This window comes from Epinephelus fuscoguttatus, linkage group LG10, assembly GCF_011397635.1.
Source record: "Epinephelus fuscoguttatus linkage group LG10, E.fuscoguttatus.final_Chr_v1".
Taxonomy (NCBI): Eukaryota; Metazoa; Chordata; class Actinopteri; order Perciformes; family Serranidae; genus Epinephelus; species Epinephelus fuscoguttatus.
Window position 1 is genome coordinate 40,051,418 of NC_064761.1, and position 23,095 is coordinate 40,074,512.

At 40.2% G+C, this 23,095-nt stretch overlaps 1 protein-coding gene across 3 annotated transcripts in view; it reads right to left on the reverse strand.

Moving 5' to 3' along the window:
- The window catches only part of palld (palladin, cytoskeletal associated protein), a 71,078-nt gene extending 53,668 nt beyond the window's left edge, over positions 1–17,410 (reverse strand). For 2 of the 3 annotated variants that reach the window (XM_049587308.1, XM_049587307.1), the window contains exons 1-2: positions 17,241–17,409; positions 13,255–14,244 (exon numbers count right to left, since the gene is read on the reverse strand). In XM_049587308.1, the coding sequence (XP_049443265.1) occupies positions 13,255–14,243 (989 nt within the window). In that variant the 5' untranslated portion in view covers position 14,244; positions 17,241–17,409. Of the gene's footprint in view, positions 1–13,254; positions 14,245–17,240 lie in introns of all 3 variants that reach the window. The other variant, XM_049587309.1, reaches the window with a different exon arrangement.
- Positions 17,411–23,095: the final 5,685 nt, after the last annotated feature.

Sequence of the window (23,095 nt, forward strand, 5' to 3'; positions counted from 1 at the left end):
TTCAACAGCAACATGAAGCCTCTACAAAAGGGAAGTGCTAGCCAACAAGATCAGATGTCTTACTATTGTTGAGACAAACAGTGAGGGTACTTATGACTTTGTGATTTATTAGAAAAACTAGCTGTGGGTATGAATGGGTATCATTCTGACTGGTGAAGGATTTATTTAATTTTTATGGAGCCATCATGGGCCTAATTAAACCAACATCTCTCCTCAAATATCCACGCTGCATTGGGTTTCGACATATGTGCTCACACCTGCACTGAAAGAGGAGGTTTACATCAGATCGTGTGCTTCGGATTTCATCACTTTACAACTTTATAGCTTCTTCCACAGCCACAATCATCGATCTTTCTGTCCCTGAGTAATTACAGCTGCAGACAAACCACATAACAGTCTGTGTGAGTGCTCATTTAAGGTATGTATCATAACTTTCTCGGAACAACAATTAGATGGAGTTAATGCAATAGCTGAACCACACGGCGCAGATCTGTGGTCACGTACAGTATGGCTACACTCTTAGTCACCCACTGTACAGCTCTATCTTTCATAGACTAACTATCATCATAGAGATACTCACTCTTTCTGATAGTTCCTCTCTGTCCTGTCGTAATTGACGTCCTGTTATTTGCATAAGCTGGGTGCAATTTCTGTCTTGAGAGTTTTTATACAGAGGAAGCGACATACTTCTGACCATCTGTAGGCCCGGAAAAGTAAATATGCCCAAAAAACAAAAAACAAATGTGCATCATCTACCAGCCACCCACGACCTTGCCACAAACATGCAAACACACAAGAATGCAAAACGATCAACGTCCATGACAGTCAGACCTCCTCTCCTGGTGTGTGGTTGAATAGTACACCTCAACATTAGTAACAGTTTCAGTTCTAAAGCCAAATCTTAGCCAGTTTGATGTTCTTAAACTGGAAGGTTCACCCCCAAATCAAAAATACAGATTTGTCCTCTTACCTGTACCGGTATTGCGTGTGAGTTGCCGAGTGTTGGAGATACAGGCCGTAGAGATGTCTGCCTTCCCTTGAATATAATGGAACTAGATTGCGCTTAGCTTGTGGTGCTCAAAGTGCCAAAAAATGCACTTGAAAAACTCAACAGTAATGTTTCTTGACAGAAATCATGACCGGGTTACACAAGATAATCCACAGACCTTGTTGTGAGCAGTTTCAAGTAGTAACTATTTTCTTTCTACTGAACTACACCTGCCAGCAGCTTCACCGCACAAAAGGAAGCCTTCATCTACTCATGGACAAGAGGCTTCTTCTCATGACAGCGCGAGATGTAAACATTAATGATGTCCTCTTCAGCTGAGCTTTAATATTAGCCAGCTTAGTGAGTGCTAGGTGAGCTAGCAGTAGATGCACGGTTCCTTCTGTGCTGTGATATGGCTGGCGGGTGTAGGCGGGTGTAGGCCATGATTTCTGAATAGAAATCACTGTTGAGTTGTTTAGATGTATTTTTTGGCACTATTTCTATTATATTCAAGAGAAGGCAGACATCCCTCTCCGATATCTCCAACACTGCAGTTCACACCAAAACGATCTAGACTGAAAAATAACACTACAGCTAAGACAAAGAATGTGTATTTTTGATTTTGGGGTGAACTGTCCCTTTAAGTGAGCAATACACTGATAAGACACTTCACAAACTGAATGCACATTGGTCAGTGCTGAGCTCAGTAACACTCTAATTCTGCTGCGTTGAAAATGAAAAAGACGAGAAATTACTGTGAAACGTCTGCCAACAAAATACTACTGAAGGGAAAAAAAGGCAGCAGAGGCAACAGGCTGAAATTGCTGTAGTCAGGGATTGAACTCTGCGACCTCTCCTCCACACTCTGAATTTATGGACTAAGATCTGAGCTCTGATCTGACACACATGAGCCAGACATGGAGCATCTTCCCCTCTACCTCCTCCTCTTTCCCCCGTATGAAACCGAATCCTGCAGACCCCCCACTCCAACCATCTCTCCTAATGATATCAGGAGCCTCAGCACTGAACTGAACTGAAGGGGGTATTTTATTTAAGCGATACGCAAAAGACAAACATTGAGAGACTGAGGGACAAAGATACGTATCTTGAGTTTCTATGAAAGACAGTTTAACATTCACACAGCTGTTATCCTGTCACATGAACATGGGAAGGAAGATTCGAGCTTGTTTTTATGAGTCCCACTTGACCTCTCGCATGCTCGTAAAACAAGTATCCCTGCACGGACTCTGATTTTCACACAACACTCAGCCAAGTGCACAACACATCTACAAGCATTTTACAAATTCAAGTGCCAAAAGAGTCTGCTGCTATTCCTATACAGACTCAAGACACACAAACACATACAACAGCACGCACTAAATTCCACCACTTCAATATTGTCAAAGATACGTAATTGAATCGGGCTCAACATCAAACGCAGCTCTTTGGCAGCTGCGCAGGAATCCGACGTCCAGGAAAAATAACAGCCTAAAATATCTCATCAAAAGGCAGATTACTGTAAGCTGAATCTAATGGCCATGCCTTATCAAGCATGATGAATAGCAGAGAGTCATTTAACAGGTGAACAGAGGAATGTAACCCAGTGCTTACTGTTCACAGCCCAGCTGTGGAACAGACCCCGAGGCCCGGATGACTCAAAACTACAAACCCTGACTGAGAACAGAGACAGACAGGACCCTTGTGTCTCAGAGGTAAACTGGAGCACTGACAGATCTCTGATGCGTTGACCACTTTAAAGCTGGAGTGCGGAACACTTAAGGCCCTGACACACCAAGCCAGTGGTCAGCTGTCAGTGAGCGTCACTTGACCTAGTTTTTGCTTTGCGTCCAGCATCATTGGCTCTAGTCGGCCCTTATCGGCCCTGGTCAACTGTTATTCAGCTGATTCAGTATGTTGAATTGGCGCCTAGGACTGTCCCCTGTCAGTGAATGAAATCACTCTGTAGTTTAGCTCAGTGCATGAGAAGAGAAACAGAAGTGAGGACAGCAAACAAACCAAAGTCAAGAGGGCGTGAGATCGAGACAAAGTTATTAGATTAGGTAAGATTCTTTATTTTAGCCACTGAACCCTTTAGCAGAAACAGCAGTCTAGCACACGGTAAATATGATTTGTTCTTTCAAAACCTCATCCAGTTTCCCTTTTTCGATGATGAATACAGACTACTGCTGCCTGCTAGTGTGGACAGTTAGTTCCTCTTACACAGGCACAGAATGTCGTGTTAGTTGGCTGCTGGCTGTAGTCTTTGTGGCGTGTTCAAGTGCAGCTTTTTAGCCGAGAAACAAACGACATGAGGCGATGCAGTCGGCCCTCCTCTCCACTAGTTTGATGTTGGTTTGGTGCATCTGGGCCTTATATATAATTGAATGTCGGCTACATCCATGCCCTTACCAAATAAGTTTACACAATACTGATTATACCTATCGCCGCCAGGGATAGCTCTCTGTATTTCACTGTATACTTGAGTTGTATGTCTGATGTCTGTGGTGACATTCCTGAACGACATTTCAAGAGTGAAGACAAACAATAGAGGCATACGTCGACAGTGTTTGTGTGATTAGTCTCATTGCCAGAGGGGGGAGACAAAAGTTCGCACTCCAGCTTTAACTAATGTCTACCTGGCCAAAGTTTTCAGTGTCCTGTACTTGAAATAGTGATGCTGTTGGTCCCATACTTGTTGTGAGGCCCAAGTAAGTTGAGCTGTTGTGATCTGACTGAAAGTAGTTTGAGTGTTCATGTGTCACTGACCATGCAAGGCTTGCCGGAGCTGGTTAATGGTAACCAACTTCAGCAGTAGTGTGGAGAGGCTTTAGTGCAGAGTTAAGATTTATGGAGTGTCCTCTGCCCATCCTCCTGTTGAGCTTGTCTTAGATTACCGTCCTCTTGCCGTGCATGACTGCTGCCTTTGTCCGCAACAGACATGCTTCATATTAAATCTGGTATTCCACTTCTTCAACTGTCACTGATCCACTTATATAACTCTCTACAAATCTCATTTCCTTCTACTCTTACACTGCTCCCTTTGTTGTTTCACCCTTTCTTGTCTAGTGACCCTATGTAGGTTGGCCAAATACTACAGGCAGAATAACAACATTCCTTCTTTTATTGTGTCAGCGTCATATATATAGTAAATCCAAATAACATTGTTATGAATGTTTTAGGACATAAAAAAAAAGAAGCAGTGGCAAATCCTTTTTCACGGTCTACAAGACTCACCCACTAAGCACTAAATGTGATTTCAACATGGTGTTGTCAATGAGCCCAGAATCTTTTTGGCTGTGTGTATGGTCTGTGCGCAAAGCTAACATTAGACATTAGAGGTTTACTCTCCTGATTAACAGCTGTAGATGTAATTTGCACTAAAGTTCACTCAGTATGTACAAGATCATGCTTAATTTTTGTCAAATACTGTACCGCTCAAAATAAGAAATAACATTTTAATTAAACTCCTGTGTGGCCTTGTTTCACCCTACAAGTCTGCAGTGTTTTTAACTGACTACTCAAGATTTATTGAAAGGAAAAATGAAAGAACACACACGTCACAATTTAAATGAGGTGGACAGAGCTGTCTAGTTTAATATAGTATGTCCATGGTGGAGGCAAGCATGCGCAAAATAGCTGTTTTTACAAACAGGATAAATGGATTAGTGTGAGTCTTGTTTCTCTGTGCGATAAGGGGTCAAGGTCAGGAGCCTTCTGGTCTCCGAGGCTAGAGGAGGAGCAGGAAAAGTCTCACCTCGTTGGGTGAAACTTCACACTCTGTCTACAGGCCAGAAGAGGGCCAGGGGCCACCGCTGAGGCTTAGACAGGACAGCTCCATTCATCACAACTGCCATTAACGTACCACCGTGGAATAGCAGTGACGTGTGTCCATCTGAATGTTTTACTGCTGATGTGTTTATGTGTAAAATCTGCAGTAAGACAGACTTGACACTGACTGCACTAGTGGTGCAAAGGTGTATCATCTATTCATTGGTCATATAGATTACATGAAAGTTGCTTTGTCTATTTATGGTTACCTCACTAGATTCTTTGGCGGCCTTCAGCGAACAAGCTCGAATGAACTAACGCCTTAAACACGTCTTTGTACACGTATAGCACGCAGTCATGAACACACTCCAGTTATCAGCATGGTGAGAACTAAATAATACGTCAAACCGACTGCCTCACAGCAACTTGCTAAATCTCTCCATACAGTATCTGTAGTTAAAGTTTGTGTGAATGTTTTCATGTTTCAGGAATGACTGTCAAATAGTCCCCGTGTAGTATTCATCTGAAGTACGAGTGCACCCCCACAGTCGTTCCAGCTTCTCTCATTAGTTGGAGCTTAAATATGAAATGACCTCATGCTTACAAAATTTCTAAAAAAGCAGGTATAAACATACCAGTGCTTTTTCCTTCCCCCTCCTCCTGCAGAGATCAAATGAGCCCATGAGGGAGAATTTAAAATTATGGGCTTCCTGAAACAGGCCAAACAGGCAGCATTACAGTCAGGCTACGTCATGAGTCAGCAGCGGGTCACCTGCTATGACCTCATCCTAAGTCTGTTTCACACAATGTAGGAGGAAGGGCTACCGTAACTGTTCACTGGTAGAGTAACTACTAATGAAAGAACAGGCTGGCACTGTTTGCATCTGTTCCTTATTTGTGTGTGTGAGTGTAGGAGGTCAACGTAGGTCAAAAAGTCTTCAAGGAAGAAATGAGAAACTAACTGGGAAACCAAAATGGTTGCCTGAACAAGACACCAAACCCATTACAAATTATCATTTTCTCTCAAATCCTTGTGCTTCTTTTACATACATATGTTTTCTTGACATGAAGTTGTTGCTTTCACTGTTTAGATTATAAAATAAATGTATCACATTGCTGAAACTACAGTTATACAGCACTAAATGAGACAGATAATCTGTCAGAAACATAAAATAAATACAAAAATTCCTCTGCCTGCTCCATTGCCTTTTAACATTTCTACTGGCCCTCCTGCCTGTGAACATAATCAAAGCCAAAGATTATCTAAAGCAGCTGTCAATCGTGTCAAAAACTGCTGTGAACTGTGGGCAAAATGTCAAACTAGGCCACGCTGATCAAATATGAATCAAGATTTTGGGACTGCATTGCCTATTTCCCAATGAGTGACCCAGCAGCCATGTTGGATACCATTAAACAGACTACCAGGCACTGTCCGTCAGCCCGGCCTGACTTTCTAATTTTACAGCTTAACGGTCACTAAAATATGTTTCTGAAAACATGTGAGGCATGAAATAGGCAATGCAGTCACAGAATCTTGATTCATATTTGATCAATACTGCCTGGTGTGACAATTTGACCGCAGTTCACGGGCACTGATTGACATGATTGACAGCCAAGAGACTCCTCGGCTCTCACAGGTTGTTACTGTACGTGCCACAGTCTGATTTTAGCGGATGCCATTAGAGGCAGTAGGAGGGGAGGAGGGACATGATGACAGCCTACTCTCTACTCCCTCTGCCTACGTTACATTTGTACATTATTATGCAGCAGATGTGTTCTGATTTCATGCTTCAATAATGACAATGTGTTGTTAGGTTTGCCACAAAAGCCACGTGGTTATGTTTCATGTTTTGGCTTCAAATGCCTGGTTTTAGTGGCATAATCTTGGTTTCAAAAGCAGCAACGTCTCAGTAAAAAACAACTGCTTTTCAAGGCACTATCCCCAGTGGTAACATGGCCACGGGTCGCTAAAAAGTCGCTGAAACGCAGCAATAATTCTCGAAAAAAACAACCAGTTTCGTTGTTTCTTGGTCTCAAACAGTAGTCTGCAGAGGTCTGCACATCCCCAAGTCAGCTCATCAAATATGTCACTTTACAAACGTTGATATGATTCCTAAAAAACATACAAATGTAACATATCCATGGTTTGCAGAAACATACAATGCCAACATTTCTTCTGGCAACTGAGCTGAAAAATGAACACATCTACAATCATAAAATTACATACCATCTAGACCAGGAAAAATAAAACATAAAACTAGATTATTTGACTCTCTGGCATCTTTATGTCACTTGTGTCTGTCCACTAAGTTGGCAAACAACAGGGGCAACATCTGTCAAAAACTGTGATTACAAGGTATAGATGGTATACCGGTAACCTATGAGGAGGTAAAGAACAGGAGGGGGCACAGGGTATTTCCTGAAGGCTCAGATTACAGTGATTTGGAGCTTCTGGCTGTGGAGCAATACCCTGGAAATCCAGAGTTCTCGCGAGAGCACAATTTGAATTTGCTCAGCGAGTCATCTCAAAATCTTTCTAGATTTGGGTCTGGATTTCCAAGCTAGTGGAACAATGAATTATTCCACAATTTGATAGAGTGGTTTGGTATCCAGGAATGAACCATGTCTGTAAGAGTAGGAGGCCTTTTGTATCCTTGTGAACAAAGATGTTTGAAATTGATGCCAAAGTTGGGACAATTTAGGAAGAATTAAGACAAAGACAATTTGAAAAGTAAATATTTGAATTACACGTACATGTGGGTGTCCTTTTTGTCTTTGTGTCTGCTGCCATCTGTGATCCTGTCCGTCAATATTAGCTCAGATGGGGTTACAACGAATTCCATCATCAATCTATGGAATGTCGTCTCCTCCTGATGTTGGAGACACCGTCTTGTGTAGATTTCATGGCAAAATTCATTGGCAGCCTCTCATGTTCCAAATGTTTCCTCTGTGGTTTTGTGTATACACTTGAAACCAACAAGTTGAGGCTGCTCTTTACCATAACTGCCCATCTCTCTTCATTCAACTCCAAGTCTTGAGATGCCTTGATTGCACACCAAGCAGTTAGGGTAATGACATGGAAGAGCATCAGACGAAATGCCTAAAATAGCATGCTGAGCATGCCACAATTGGAGATGGATTTTCTCTGTCTGCATTGCAATGCACTGAAATAGTGAGAAATCAGTCATCAGGCACCCGCAGCGTGTTTGGTATTCTGCACAACCAGACCACACACCATCAATTTTGTTTAGAAATGCTCTCTTTGACAACACAAACACACACACACACAAGGGTCTAACACTGACTGCATACATTCCCTATTCTCTCATGCCAACAACTAATCTTAACCCAAAACTAGCCCCTTGAAGATGTAAAAAGAGGCCAAAATGATCTCAGCCTGAAAAAATGCACAAAGTGGTTCCCACAAGGATAAAACACACACGCATCCCAATACCAGAGATGCATCATTATGAACAGAGCATTGCATAAAACAGTGTGTGTGTGAGAGGCATGAGGATATACTGAAGAATACCAGGCACTCAGCACTGTAAGACTCTCCGGCCGAGACAAATTGTGGCTGACCACGGAAGACCGCGCCCAGCGCCCCGACCACCAGGAATGTCTCTTTCACTTGCCGTGCAAAATGCTGGCATCAGCTCAGCAACAACTTATTAGCCTGAGTGAACGAGGAGGTGAAAAGGTGTGTCAGCTGCTTGGAAACTGCATCAAAAGTGTTGTCCATTGGAAATTAAATACGCCATTTTGATTCAACCTTTTCCATACTCTTATACTCTTACACATACACATGTGTATAAATAAGTGCAGCAAACTCTAAAGGATAGGTTGTTCGGAAACAAAGGGTGAAGAGAAGTCATTAACTTTCCAGTGAATCGTGCAAAACATATATGAATATGAAAATAGGTCTAACCACCAAGAAGGACAAGAAAGATGAGACACACCTGCAGACACACATGCACAATATATAGTCAGTCATACCTAGCTGACAAACTGCTTTTATTTGCTGCATGCTAGTATTTTAGCACGAAGCTAGGCAGGTGAGAATTAGAGACATGAGTGTGAGATGTATAATTTTAGAAAGATAATAAGGATATTTGGGCATTTGTCCACAAATATTTACAGTTAGCAATGCAGATATTGCACTTAAATCGTAAATAAAACATTTTGTAATTCAGTGTAGCAGAAGCCATAAGCCTTGTATTCATTTATACTCCATACATCAGCAGCAGAGAAAGCCCTGTCATTGGGTTTCTCCTTCAGCTAATATGAGATCTCAGTACAGATGCAGATGATTAACACTTCTGGCAAATGTACTTCTTAATATGTCACCATGTGGGTATCTTTTACACTTCCAGAACTTCCAGAAGATGCTCAGTTTTGTTCTGAAACATATATCATTTGCTGCCATCTAGTGTCTACACTCAAGAGCCAACACAGGAAGTCACTGCACTTTTTATTTTTTTCCCCAACTGCAGAGACAATACTGAGAGCATGTCACTGAAGGAGCTGGCACTGCCGCAAAATACGCCATCGATCAAGCAACAAAACCTGCTGCACAAATCCCTCTGTATCTTTCTGAAACAACAGCATAAAGATCACAAACTTCCAACCTGTTTCGGGACATATGTAAACTATACACAGCTTATTACATTATAGAGGTAAAACTACTTTTCCACTTCACCTCTCTGACCTTTCCATTCATTTCCTCTGTTACATAACGTCAGTGTGGCCACAGCGTCTGCGCTCTCCTGTTTCCCTGTGGTTGAACATGCTACACACTACCTTCATATTCCCCAAGAAGGTGTGGGGAGATGTAGAGCCTGGTGACTGAAAATGCCTTGTCATTGCATTGCCTGAATTCCTGTGCCTGGCTCCTGTTGGCCTGAGGACTATTTATATGGCTGCAGAAGAGGCCCCTCATTGCCTACTGGGGAGATACACGTCCTGGGCCACTGACATTATGTCTTCTGATTACACAAACACCTAAAAACACATTGCCTGCTTAACACTTAATGTAAGTGAATGACTTTAACTCTATCAGACCCTTTGGAGGGGTCAACACTATAATCTTAGGTAAGTACATTTACTCAAGTACTGTAGCCTACTTAAGTATAACTTTGAGGTTTACTTGATACGTACTTACTTTGAGGTGTTGAGTATTTCTATTTTATGCTACTTTATTTTGTACTTCATTGCATTTGGAAGCCAATATTCAGGGTGTCACAGGTCCTTAAAACGTCTTACACATGTCTTGTTACAATATTAAGGCCTTAAAGTCAATCAATAGTCTTAAATTTGAATTTGTAAGGTCTTAACTACCACAAACATTTAACCTAATTTAATTTATCCATTTTTTAATTTCTTTTTGTGAAAATGAGTGAGGCCTTTCTATGTAAAAGTCCACACTTCTGACCTTGCAAATCTTTAAAAAACTATAATACTGTCATTTTATTTCATACTTGAGCTTACCTGCTGGCAAAATGTAGATTTATTCCCACATAACAATTACCTCTCCACAAGACCACATATATGCTACCTGCCCGCAACGCTTACCTGCGATGCTTAAATAAGTAAAACACGATTTGTCGAAAAATCTGTCCTAAATTTGGTAAAATGTGTCTTGAATGGGTTTTTAAATAGCATTAAATTTAACTGTCTGATACCTGTTGACACCCTGATACTGTACTTTTTACTTTTTACTCCACTACATTTATTTTAAAACATGAGTGACTAGTTACTTTGCAGATTCAAATAATTTACTAGCTTCACATTTACTAGCTGTAACATTAAAGTGATGAACACAATAATCCATTAATATTATCATCCAGTGATATATAATATTCTGGGCCTACTCTGCAGTATACTTATAAATAGTTTCAGTATTTATAAGTATAGTTTTGTGCTAATACTTTTGCAATATTACTTATGTAAGATTTTGAATGCAGGATTTTTAATTTTAACAGCATCTTTACGCTGTGGTGTTCTGCATAAGTAAAATATCTGAGTACTCCTTCTGTCACTGGGTAAGAAGTCCTCATTTTTCAAAAGACATCAAACACATCAGGCTGACGTATAGTGAAATGCATCTAAATTGATGCACAAGACATCCAAACCTTAACGGCATATTGACTTAAGATAATAGTGATTTAATAAAGCGCTGCAATAAGAAGGAATTATTCTGAATATGAGGGTTTAAAAGTTTAAAGGTGATCAATATGGACATTATGGCCCAGGATCACTGAAACTATCACCTGCAGAAAGACTGTCCTTCATCACATGAAATCGTCACATTTAAAATAGACTGCAACTTTAATTAGCATAGGTATGTCCCTATAGTAAACAGCAAGCATGTTGACTGAGCTGTAAGAGATCTATATATGTAGGTATCTACATATCTAGAAACAAGAGAGGAGTGTATTTTTAGGTAACCAGGAGCAAGGGGTGCTGTCCGCTCAAACGAAATAACAGTTCACCCAGGCATAAATTAGACAAGCGTCCCTGCTTAAACTGGCACAGGTACCAATGGACACAGAGTGGAAGTCCCCTCAAACTTGAAACCAGGTGTCCTGCTTGTCAACACATGGGTAACTCTCACCTCCTGGCCGCCTCCCATCAGACTCACCTTATCTCTAATGGCCCAGGCCAGCGAGGCTGAATCCTGATGCCTGGTCTGGTCAACATCACTGACACAGTGATATAAAGGTCTGTTCATGTGCTGTGTGTCAGCGCATTTTTGGATCATGTTCATCCAATATCTTGAATATTAGCGCTGAAGTTTGTACTAATGTTACCTGACCTGTGTGTGACTTTACTTCAGCAGGTAAACAAATTACTGTCTTTACAGAAAACAGTGTTTCTTAAAGTATCATTATACTTAAATTACAAAAAGACAGATATTTTCATTTACCTAGTTGTATAGCCGTGCAGGCAGTTGAGGCAGTAGTTTGAGCTATCTGCCTCCACCTGAATACAATGAAGGTAAATTGAATTTTGTCTGTGGTGTTTTCAGCATTGGAAAATTACAGTCCCTATGAAAACTGTCATTCTGTGGATTTATCACAGTAACAACTGTGCTGTTTCTGTTAATGTCAATGTTTGTTTTAAATTGATTTTTAATGCAGTCAGCACCAAAAATTATATATTATTATTATTATTATTATTATTATTATTATCATCATCTATTATTACATAGTATTTTACTGCTTAATGAAACTGGGCTGTCTATACTGTAGAGAGACAAAAATATTTTTGAATTTGTTGCTACGTGACCAGAGAAAACAGAGAAAAGGGCAGTGGTGTTTGCTTTTGCTTAAGAGGTAGAAAACCTACAACTACCAGAATGCACTGGGCTGCACCAGACCAATAAATGCTCCAGCTGGTGGGTGACATAAATGCAAGCTTAGTGTTTATCCACTGAAAACAAAATGGCTGCCATCTGGTAACAAATGTTGTGGAAATACAATTAAACGGTAATCTAAAACATGTTTCTGAAGACATTTAAGGCCAGAAATAGGCAACGATCAGCTGCTTAGTTGTACCGTTTCATCTCAGTTTTTTCAGACTCTGTTTTTAAAATATAAGAAACAGTCTGGCTTTAATTTTAAGTTTTTGTATTACAGCCAAACAGTGTGCTAAAATATGTTTCTCTAGACATTATAGGCAATAAATAGGCAAAAGAGTAACAGAATCTTGGTGTATATTTGATCAGCATTACCATTTGTTCTGAGTTTGGTCTGACTCTCAAGATCCGCTTCTATACTCTTTGTGTCGGGTAGTTGCACGCAAATGAAAATGTGGAAGTAAAATCTGTAGTTCGAGCAACAGTCCTGAAGTCAGTGAAAATTGAGCTGGGAGATCTCAGCACTGGTAAGATGGAGGAAGGTTTACTAAAGTTAATTTACACGTACTACCTATATTGTTACGATACAAAGCTGGTTGAAAATTGTTGAAGTATCACTTTAAGTTCCATTTTCCTACACTGTACTGGGGTGGGTGTGGATCTCTCAACAGATACTGCTATGAGTAGGAGAGAGCAGAGGTAGATCATCAGAAATTAATGAATATATAAACAGAACAAAATGGATCAGTCACGCTGACACTGTTTTATGTAGTTAAGGAAAGAATTCTGATATACATTTTATTTTATTTCTTTCCCAGTTTATGGAATAATAAGAAATGAATCTGTTTGTTCTGCAAAACAGAATTTGAAACATGTGATATGAGTTAAATTTCCACAAAAATACAGAGTGTAGAGTGCGTGTCAAATCCAACCCGAAGAAGTCATATGTTTCAGATCAAAGTGTAAACCGCTCACACCAACATGGGCGAGCAGCTCTTAAAGTGCTCAGGAAAAGGTATATTTAGCATCTTCAGTTCCATGATCACTCTGCAAACATCTGCTGAGGAACACTGTGTGATTCCACTTAAAGCTCAGATTAAAACAGTTACTTAATGGACGTTGTAATGAGATCAAACCTTACCTGACGAGCGGCAGGGGGTTTCCTATGACTCTACATTCCAGACGAATAGGGCTTCCCTCTGCCACCTCCTGACTCTTCAGCTTCTGGAGGAAGCAGGGTGGAGACAGCGGTCCATGTGTGGTTGGAGTTCCAGAGTTTTGGTACTTTCCAGAAGCTGCCACTTCCGTCAAGCCTCCAGGTTGATGCTCCAGACTTGTGGCTGACTGGCTGTACTGCGTCTCCTCTTGCTGGCCTGGAGGCAGAGAAGGAGCAGAGACTGAGCCCTGGGGGACTGGTCGCTTACTCCTTGGAGTCAGATAGCCACTATCAGGAGAGGAGGAGTCCTCCTCCACCTGCTGCTCCAAACGAGCAGAACCTTTAAAGATGGATGACAGCTCCTCGATGAACGTGGCGGCTCGGCTACAGAACTCTGTGGCAGAAGCTGCCCGATCATTCAGCTCCAGGCCTTCGTGAACCAGCCTGGGTTTATCCTGCTTATAAACCGGCAGGATGGGTTTGTGGCGGACGACCTTCTCAGCAGAGGCAGGAGCCTCACTGGACGCCTGTACTGGTTTGCTGATGGCCACATTCTGGCTGGAAGAGACTTCAACTGCTGCACTGTCATCTGGGCAGGGGGCTTTGGTCTGGTGCTGCAGGTTTGGGCTTGTGGTGAGGTTTTCAGTAGTCTGGGGGGGCACAGGAGGGGAGGGGAGAGCCTGCTCCTGGGATGTAGGATTAGAGGGGCCTGGATCTTCAGATTCAAATGTGTCACCAATGGCCTCCAGGGCCAGGTCCAGGCTACGATGAATCTCCTCTGCACTCAAGAAGGCAGTAAGATCTGCAAAGTCCCCATCTCCAGAATCCAGCTCTGTCACTGAGTCCAAGTAGAGTTCCCCATCAGAGGAAGCCTCAGAAAACACCCCCCCATCGCCCTCCAAAGTCCCGCCTCCTGCCGGGTCCTTCAGCAGCAGAGAGATGGGGAGTGGCTGATTCCAACTCCCGTCCTGCATCCTGAAATACACATCGACTGTCGTTAACCACCGAATGACACCCACTTACACGCTGTAGACAGCACAGTTTATACTGTACATGAGATAATTATCATTAGAAAGGGAAATGACAAACAGTTACAAGAGGAGTCAAGCTTAAAATATAGACTTCACAACACTCTGGCAGCCATAGCTGGCAGGATGACTCAGGCCAGTGTTGTCTGGACACAGTTGGTGGGTATTAGCAGAGGCCTGCACTGAGGTCATAGTGAACATGACTGGCATTTCTTACTCGCTCTGCTTCTGTCAGGACATTTTACCCCATCACTCTGTTCTTTGCTGTACTTATCTCACATGTTTTACTCCACATTATCAGAGATTATTGAACAACCTCCCTGAGGAGATCAGACCTTGTTTAAATCCCCCTGAAAAACACATTTTATATAAGATAGCTTTCACAGGGTTTGTGGCCTGAACTCACTTTTCCCTGTAAGTCACCTCTTAAAACCTATTTTTATACAAAAGTATTCTCTTAACCTTAAATTATTTAATAATTATTTTATCTTATTTTGTTTGATTTTACTAATTTTTCTGTCTGTCACATGCAACTCTTTTCACAGACGGGGATTGAATGAGGAACCCTCTTGCTGTGAGTGTTAACCACTATACCACTGTGCCGCCCTTGACAGTTACAGTTGAAGATAAAAATTATTTTCATTCTTGATGGATCCAGTGGTTGTTTTTTTCAATAAAAAACCCTATATCTATATATACTGATATATGACATATTAGTCAACTATTTAAACAGTCACTGATTAATTTTCTGTCAGTCAACTAATCAATTAATCGACCTACCCTTTGAGCTTGGATGTAAATACTGACACCGCTGGCAGACTGGAGCTACAGTTGCATCAACCAGTGGGTGTTAAAGCAAAAGGCCGTGCCCAATAATATTCAGGATATATAACTATATATAGTTTTCTGTTCTTTCTCTGAACATGTAAAATCACCTGAATGTCCACATATTCACACCATGAATCAATAACATTTTCCAAACCTTTAAATCCCTCCTAAAAATACATTTTTCATTAGTTAGCTTTCACAGGGTTTGTGATCTGAATTCACTTTTATCTGTAAGTCACTTCGTAACACCTATTTTTATACAAAAGCATTTTCTTTTTTTTTTTAAAGATATTTTTTGGGGCATGTTTGCCTTTAATGCACAGGACAGGTAAGCGTGAAAGGGGGGGAGAGAGAAGGGATGACATGCAGCAAAGGGCCACAGGCTGGATTCGAGCCTGTGCCGCTGCCTGGGGCGCCTGCTCTACCACTAAGCCACCGATGCCCCACAAAAGCATTTTCTTAACCTTTTAAAATTTTTTTTACTCTGTACAGCTACTTTAAAACAATGTTAAAAAATTTTGTAACTTTATTTTGAAAAGTGCTATATAAATAACATTATTATTATTATTATTATTATTATTATGGTTGTTTGACAGTTATGGTTGAAAACATATATATTTTTTTTTTATTATTGAAGGGTCCAATGGTTGTTTTTTGGATAATCAATTGATTGACTTTTCCTTTAAGCTTGTTGGATGTGATATTCTGACTTTACGACAGTAGGGAGTCACCACTATTTTTTCCATCTCTCGTTTACCAGGCCGGTAGATCTCAATGAATTAGTCTTTTTTGGTGCTCATGGTTTCAGTAAAATGATCTGAATGACTGAATTGTGAAGAATCTAACCGAGCTAAAGATGTGTAACTTCTCAGTATGATTAAAGTTCAAACATTTATATGTGTATGCACAATCTAAGCAGCTTACACATGTTAGCGAATGTGGGTATCCAACAAGCTGGTTACATCCAAAGAATTTCCATAAAAATGAACTGCCTGGCAACCACACCAGGTATCTGATCGAGACAGGCCTTTATTTATCTAAATGTGTAGCCACACCGTGGTAGTAAATGGGACTGGTGCTAAATCAGGACTAGGCTGTTAATTGAAGTTTCCGGTATATATAGTTTTCTGTTAATTCTTCTAACATGTAAAATCACATGAGTGTTCATATGCTCATATCATGACTCTATAACATTTTCCAAACTAGGGGGACGCCATTTTGTAAACAGTTGTAGGAGGGTTTTTTCACAGAGGCCAAGAGCATCGTTCACCATAATCCAGAATAAATGTGCACAAAAACACACACCGTATGTACTATATACATCTAAGCCACCTGATGCACCCTTACGTATTACTTTACACATGCTATGCTGCTGTCACTTTTTGTCTCAGATGTGTAAAAGGTCACATGCAGTTCAAAATGTTTCTTCAGCTCTGATCTCTCGAGACGTTGACGCTAGATGTATAGCATGTTGTGAGGCTGTTGGTGCAGACACACGCATGACGCAGTGTGACACTCGGAGCCTCATGGCGTCCTGAAGACCAGCTGTTGTTATTTTTAATCCCCTGGGCTATGTTTCACAGCAGCAGCACAACCCTACCCACCCTGATCTGAGGAGAGAGGTCCTTGAAACTCAGTGGCTACCTTCAGACACACACAGGTACAGCTGGGCACACACACACGTACGCTGACAGCCACTGGGTAAAAGCATTAAGACAACCGTCTGTCATGTGAAGAGAACAATAACAACAGTGCAGTGCTTATTAAATATGAATGTGGAAAATTTTAAACACTGCGACTGATTGACAGAATGTTAACAACTGTCGGTGATGTCAGAGTTTCCATTAACCCCTTTTCTCTCTAGGATTTCATAAGCCTTATTACATTTACTAAAACATCTCTTATAAGTATTTTCACTGCATTTGTAACATTTAATACACATAAATAGTTTTAAATGACAGAGTCAACATGAGAGAACGCTCGAATTTGACTGACACTGCACATAAACACTACTTTTAAAACAGCTCTAAATGATTTAGGTCATGCTATTCATAAACAATCAAGCACCAAGCCATAAAATGCTGAAAGTATCAACAATAAGAGAGTAAAACGTACCTTAAAGTGGGCTATTTGTCCAAACGCTCCCTCCTGGTTTCGTGGTTCCAGGTTTGTTCTGTTTATTGAGTAAGAATGAGCCAAAAAGAAGCGTCTCTTTCCAGAAGAGCAGCCTTATTGGTCAGACTGTCAGCAGGATCTCTCAGGTTCAGGGTCCAATTGCGTACTGCCTCTGCAGTGGCCTGCTGTCCCATCTGTCCCGGTCCCTAACTGCTCACTGTGTGGGGCTATATTTGGCCCGTGGCTCGGGTTTCACAGCCAGAATATTGGCAAGGAGAGAGAGTGTTAAGGTTGTGTGTGGGAACAGACGGTAGTGGTGACATTTTTACAGAACAAATCTTCATTAATCAAACACAGCAAACAGAAAATAGTGCAGCCTGTTGTAATATTTGACACCACACACCCACCATATGTACCTATAAGCCTGTACAGTTGGGTTCATGCAATATTCAGAAGCTCTCGATGCGCACTGGCCACTGTTAAAACCACAGATTTCATTAATGACGAGAGATCAAACATCCTGCTGAATATGTCAGTATGGTTTGTCTGGTGAAGACATCTAATGTGACACAGTGAAGTGACAGCAGCTTGTCAGTGTGGCCAACGTGTCCAGCTGAGTGGACGCAATGACCCCAGACCACCCACTTATCTGTCTTACCTGTGAGTGAGTTATCTTAGAATGGGTTCGGGAGGATTTAGCAAAGACACGTGCTGACATGAAGGTTCAGCACTGGGTTTGGTTATGGTCAATACAGCTTTCATGGACTAATATTCAAATAAGGCGCAGATCCACTGTACTTTAAAGGTTCAGTGTGGAGGATTTAGTGGCATCTAGCGGTAAAGACACAGAGCTGAAACTTCGCCCGTGTCCTTCGAGAAAACCAATGTGAAAGCACAAAAATGCAAAAAAACCACATCTTCCAAACTTCAGTCTGAAACACCTCGGATACTACGATTGACAGCACAGCAACGAGAAGCTCCAGGACATAAACCCCATCAAAGGTGAGACCTTAGCGGCCGCGGCCAAACAACCAAAACTGGATTTAAATCATGGACACGTAGCAGAACACTTTGCTTTCCTTTTGTCTGCATTTATAGACATTTTCTGAAAGCTTATGGATATGAACAAAATGGAGCACCACTGGCGATCACTGGGGTAATGTAGCATAGCTCAAGCAAGATAGATCGTAGGACAAAAACATTTTTAAAATGATGGAACAGAATAATTTGGTAATATAGTTAAAAGAATTCTCCGTCCACATGTCGCAATGTATTTAATGGCTTAAGAGACCACTGCTGTGGACAACACGTTACATTATAATGACCTCCTCCACAGTAACCATGTTTGTTGTTGTCAGAAACCTTTGAGTCTGCCCTCTAGTGCCATCTACTGGATGTATCTATACCAACATGAGGGAGGCATGGACGATCACGAAGTTTGAAATGAACGTGTCTATTTCTGTATGTAAAACGACTATAAATGAGGCTTTAGAGAAGAAATATATATGTTTTAATTTGAGTTGAACTGTCCCTTTAAACTCTCTGAGTTACATCAGACTAAAGTGAAAACAGTGGGTTAGAAGGGCACGTCAGTGAGGGCCGTGCAGCCTCACTTGGTCTATTTCGAGGCCACTATCACATTTTGTGCTCTCAGAGCTATTCTGGTTCTTCATCAATCTACTGATTACAGTTAAGTGCCAGTGATAAGTCTGGAAGGAATTTCCACTGTAATATCTGTCTACTGCACACACACACACACACACACACGTACCAGCCAATCTAAAATTCAACTTCCTCGTCACTATACCCAAATTATTAATAACTGATACTCAGGTATCACTTAAAAATATCTGCATTATTCAGTGGTGACTTTTATAAAATACAGACTTGTATCTGTGCTGTGATCTAAATAGTATTGGAACATTTCCAGCACTAATTTACACTGTATGCGCTCACTACAACACCATCCCTTACGTCACAGATTAGTATTTATCTACAGTGTTTAAAAATATTACTGAGTGCCACAGAGACTTTTTTCTCATATTAGGCCTGTATTGCCTGCATGGCCAGACACAGTTCTTGTCTTGACACATAATAGGTGAATTTAGAGGAAAATAGTCTAGCTGAAATCTTATTAGTATGTCATGTCAAAGACTCATTAAGTTCCCGTTTTTTTTTTTTTTTATTGGCACCCAATAACAAATTATCTTGGATTGAAAGAACTGCTGCACAAAAACAGAAATGCCACAAAGGAAAATAAATATATTAAAGACACTTACACACTTCACACACAAAAAATAAAAATAAAATAAAATAAAATAAAAAACGCACAAGCTATTAGTAGCCAACTAAATATATAAAGCTAGTTGCAAACTGTTATGTTTTAAAGTTTTATTCTCAGTCTCACCACCGGTAGCATTATGTCTGCTTTGATACGTCTAAATAAACTTCATAATCTGTATTAATATCGACACTGTTACCGCCTAAAAATGTGTAATTTTGTGATCACTGTTTGTGCGCGTCTTACCCATTAGTGCATCATTGCTAGCTTCATTAATTTACGTGCTGCACTTCCTCACTGTGTCCACTAGAGGGCAGTGAACTTTGAATGCTTCAATGACTTGTGTGTTTAAAATAACGTTTTTAGTAAAAAAGCTAAATAGCGGTTTGATTACAAAGTGTTAATTATCATGACAGATAAATGTTGAGTTATAGTCTCTAACTGTGAGCACTAGAAAATGATTAAAACAATGTTTTTCATGAGTATTTCCCGTCTATTCAGTCATGTCTGATTTGTTTGGTGTGGTCACTGTATTTTGAAAGTATTCACCGGAAGTTGTTCTAAGCTGTCAGGTAAGTATTGACGTTAACTTAACTAATTTGAAGTGCTGCAGTTCCTCACTTTGTCCACTGGAAGGCAGTAAACATCCACATTTACTGTAATCTCCACTTAGCACTGTACTGTAAAAACAAGCTAACTCAGCTAGCAAAATGAATGTAGACCATAGCCTGCACATGATTAGGGCTGCAACTAACGATTATTTTCATTGTCGACTAATCTGTCGATTATTTCTTCGATTAGTCGGCTAATCATTTCATCGAAAAATGTGTTAAAATGTTGAAAAATGTCGGTCTGTCTCTCCCAAACCCCAAAATTATGTCATAAAGTCTTGTTTCGTACACATGCCAAAGGGTTTTAGTTCACCGTCACGGGACAGTGTGTAAAGCTGCCAATATTTGAACGGAAGAAGCTGCAGTAAGACTATTTTGGATACTTTTATAGTACTTTTCTATGGAACATAACTCAAACCGATTAGTCGACTACTAAAATAGTCACCGATTATTTTAATAGTCGATTAGTCATCGATTAGTCGACTAATCGTTGCAGCCCTACACGATACCTCTAACATTGCACAGTTAGCATTAGTAAATAAATATAGATGTTGTAGTCACATGCAAAACTACAAAAAACCCTGTCTTCTTGTTGTTATTGTTATAATCATGAGACTAATTGTTATTATTTACCTTTATACAGTCTAATAGTTATCCAGTTCCGGTGCACTCAGCCACTTCCCCACTACATTGTGTTTTTGTCCCTCGGTTCGCTCTGAATGTCTCCACGGGGGACTTCATGTCTGCTTTGATGCATCTAAATAACCTTCATTATCTGAATTATTAACACTGTTGCCGCCTCAAAATGTTACAATTTTACTGTCACTCCTATTTGTCAATTTCATCTATTTTATTTTGAAAATATTCAGCGGAAAAGCTAATATGGAGCTTTGTGTGCACTGTCGCTAGCTTGATGAGTGTATGTGCTGCACTTTCTCACTGTGACCACTAGAGGGCAGTGATCACTTGTGATTTAAAATGCACACAATTAAATATGACATGAAATATGTATACATTGACAAGAATACTAGAATAACTTCTCCAGTTATTCTGTTGTTTAAAAAATATGTTCTTATTGATCACAACGTATTCATTATTGATACAGATACTATTAGCACAAGTGGTAACTTTAATACAAATAGCTTTCATGATAATGCTAAACAATACTGATAATCAGTGTTAATATTTGTAATATTTCCACACAGAAATGTCTCATTTTGACCACTAGAGAATAATTTACATGATGTTTGTCATAATTATTTCTGTTATGTTTGTGTCATATCCAATTGCTTCAGTTTGGTCATTATATTTTGAAATTATTCACTGGAAGTTGTCCTACACTGTCTCATAACTATTGACGTTAACTAATTTGACGTGCTGCAGTTTCTCACTTGGCCATTCGAGGGCAGTAAACATCCATGTTCACTGTCATCTCCAGGTCAACTTTCATCTCCAACTAGCGTTTAGCAAAACAAAAATTACATGAAATATGACATACATGAGGATGACGTCTCTGGTTATTTTGTTGAGTAAAACGATGAAGTTATTTTATATAATATGTTCACACAGAGCAATGGTGAGTGTTATCTAAATGATTCACGTTGGTCACTTTATTTTGAAACTATTAACTGGAGGTTGTCTTACCCTGTCATTTAAGTATTATCGTTTACTTTATTAATTTGAAGTGCTGCAGTTTCCCATTTTGACCGCTGGAGGGCAGTGTACACCCATGCATGTTCACTGTCATCCAATAAGCGTTTAACACAACTAAAATTAAATAAAATATGAAATGAGATATAAATACAGGGACAGGAATGATAATTAAAATGACCTCCATTAATTTTGTTGTATTTTTGTTGTTGTTTGTAATGCAAAACAAATATATAATCAGTATTGATGCTGAAATGTTGAGTTGTAGTCTCTACATGTGACCACTAAAGAATAACCTACATGATGTTTGTTGTTGTTGTTATTTTGGTCCTGTCACTGTGATGTCTGATTACTTTAGCTGGTCAATATGTTTTAAAAGTATTTACCAGAAGTCATCATACGCTATCATATATGTATTTACTTGGCTTAACCAGTGCCGTAGAATATAACATCCATCTATTCAAAGGCTCTGGTTGGGGCAAGCCCTCCTGAACACATAGAGATTGCATTGGAGTGCCTGCATTTAGGGGAAAAAAAAGCCTTTTACATTAAAGTCTATGAGAGTGGATCGGGGTGAAGACGAGCTGCTGAAGTTCAAACTGAGCATCAGAATGATGAAGGTGATTTAAGTGACTTTGAATGTGTGGTTGTTGGTGCCAGATGGGCTGGTCTGAGTATTTACTGGGATTTTCACCACAACCATCTCTAGGGTTAGGGTTAGGGGTTAGGGCATGTAGGTAGGCTCCAGGTGATGAGAATCAGCTGTGTGGAATGTGGAGGCACAGTTCTTGACCGTGTTGTGGAAGCATGTTGAAAAGCATCAAGTTTGTAGCTTGTTAAAACTGAATTGCTGAATGTATACTGATTACATATGGACAATGCTGTCGCCCGTCTTTGTTGTGGTGAGCATGTTGTTTTAAGAATAAATGGATCGCAAAATCCAAAGAGACAAAGACCACTGGACATTGGTTTATTGCAGCTCAGAACATGCGTCCAGAAGAAGTTCACCTATTCACACCTCAGTGGCTTGTCAAGACATTTTGTTCTGGTTAAAAATTCACTAGGAAAACATGTAATGGTTCCCAAAGTTGCCAGAACTACAACATAAACAACACCTAGACATGAAGACAGAAGAGTTTAGAAAGTATATCCATACAAAAAAAAAAAACACCCCAAAAGAACAAAGGCTGCAGTATGTTGCAGCTAGGAATGAATTAGCTAATAGGTTTTGAAAAAAAGAAACCGTACAGTAAAGTGCTACTGAGTTTCTGGAGGAAAAAGTGTAATGGTTCCCAAAGTTGCCAGAACTCTGA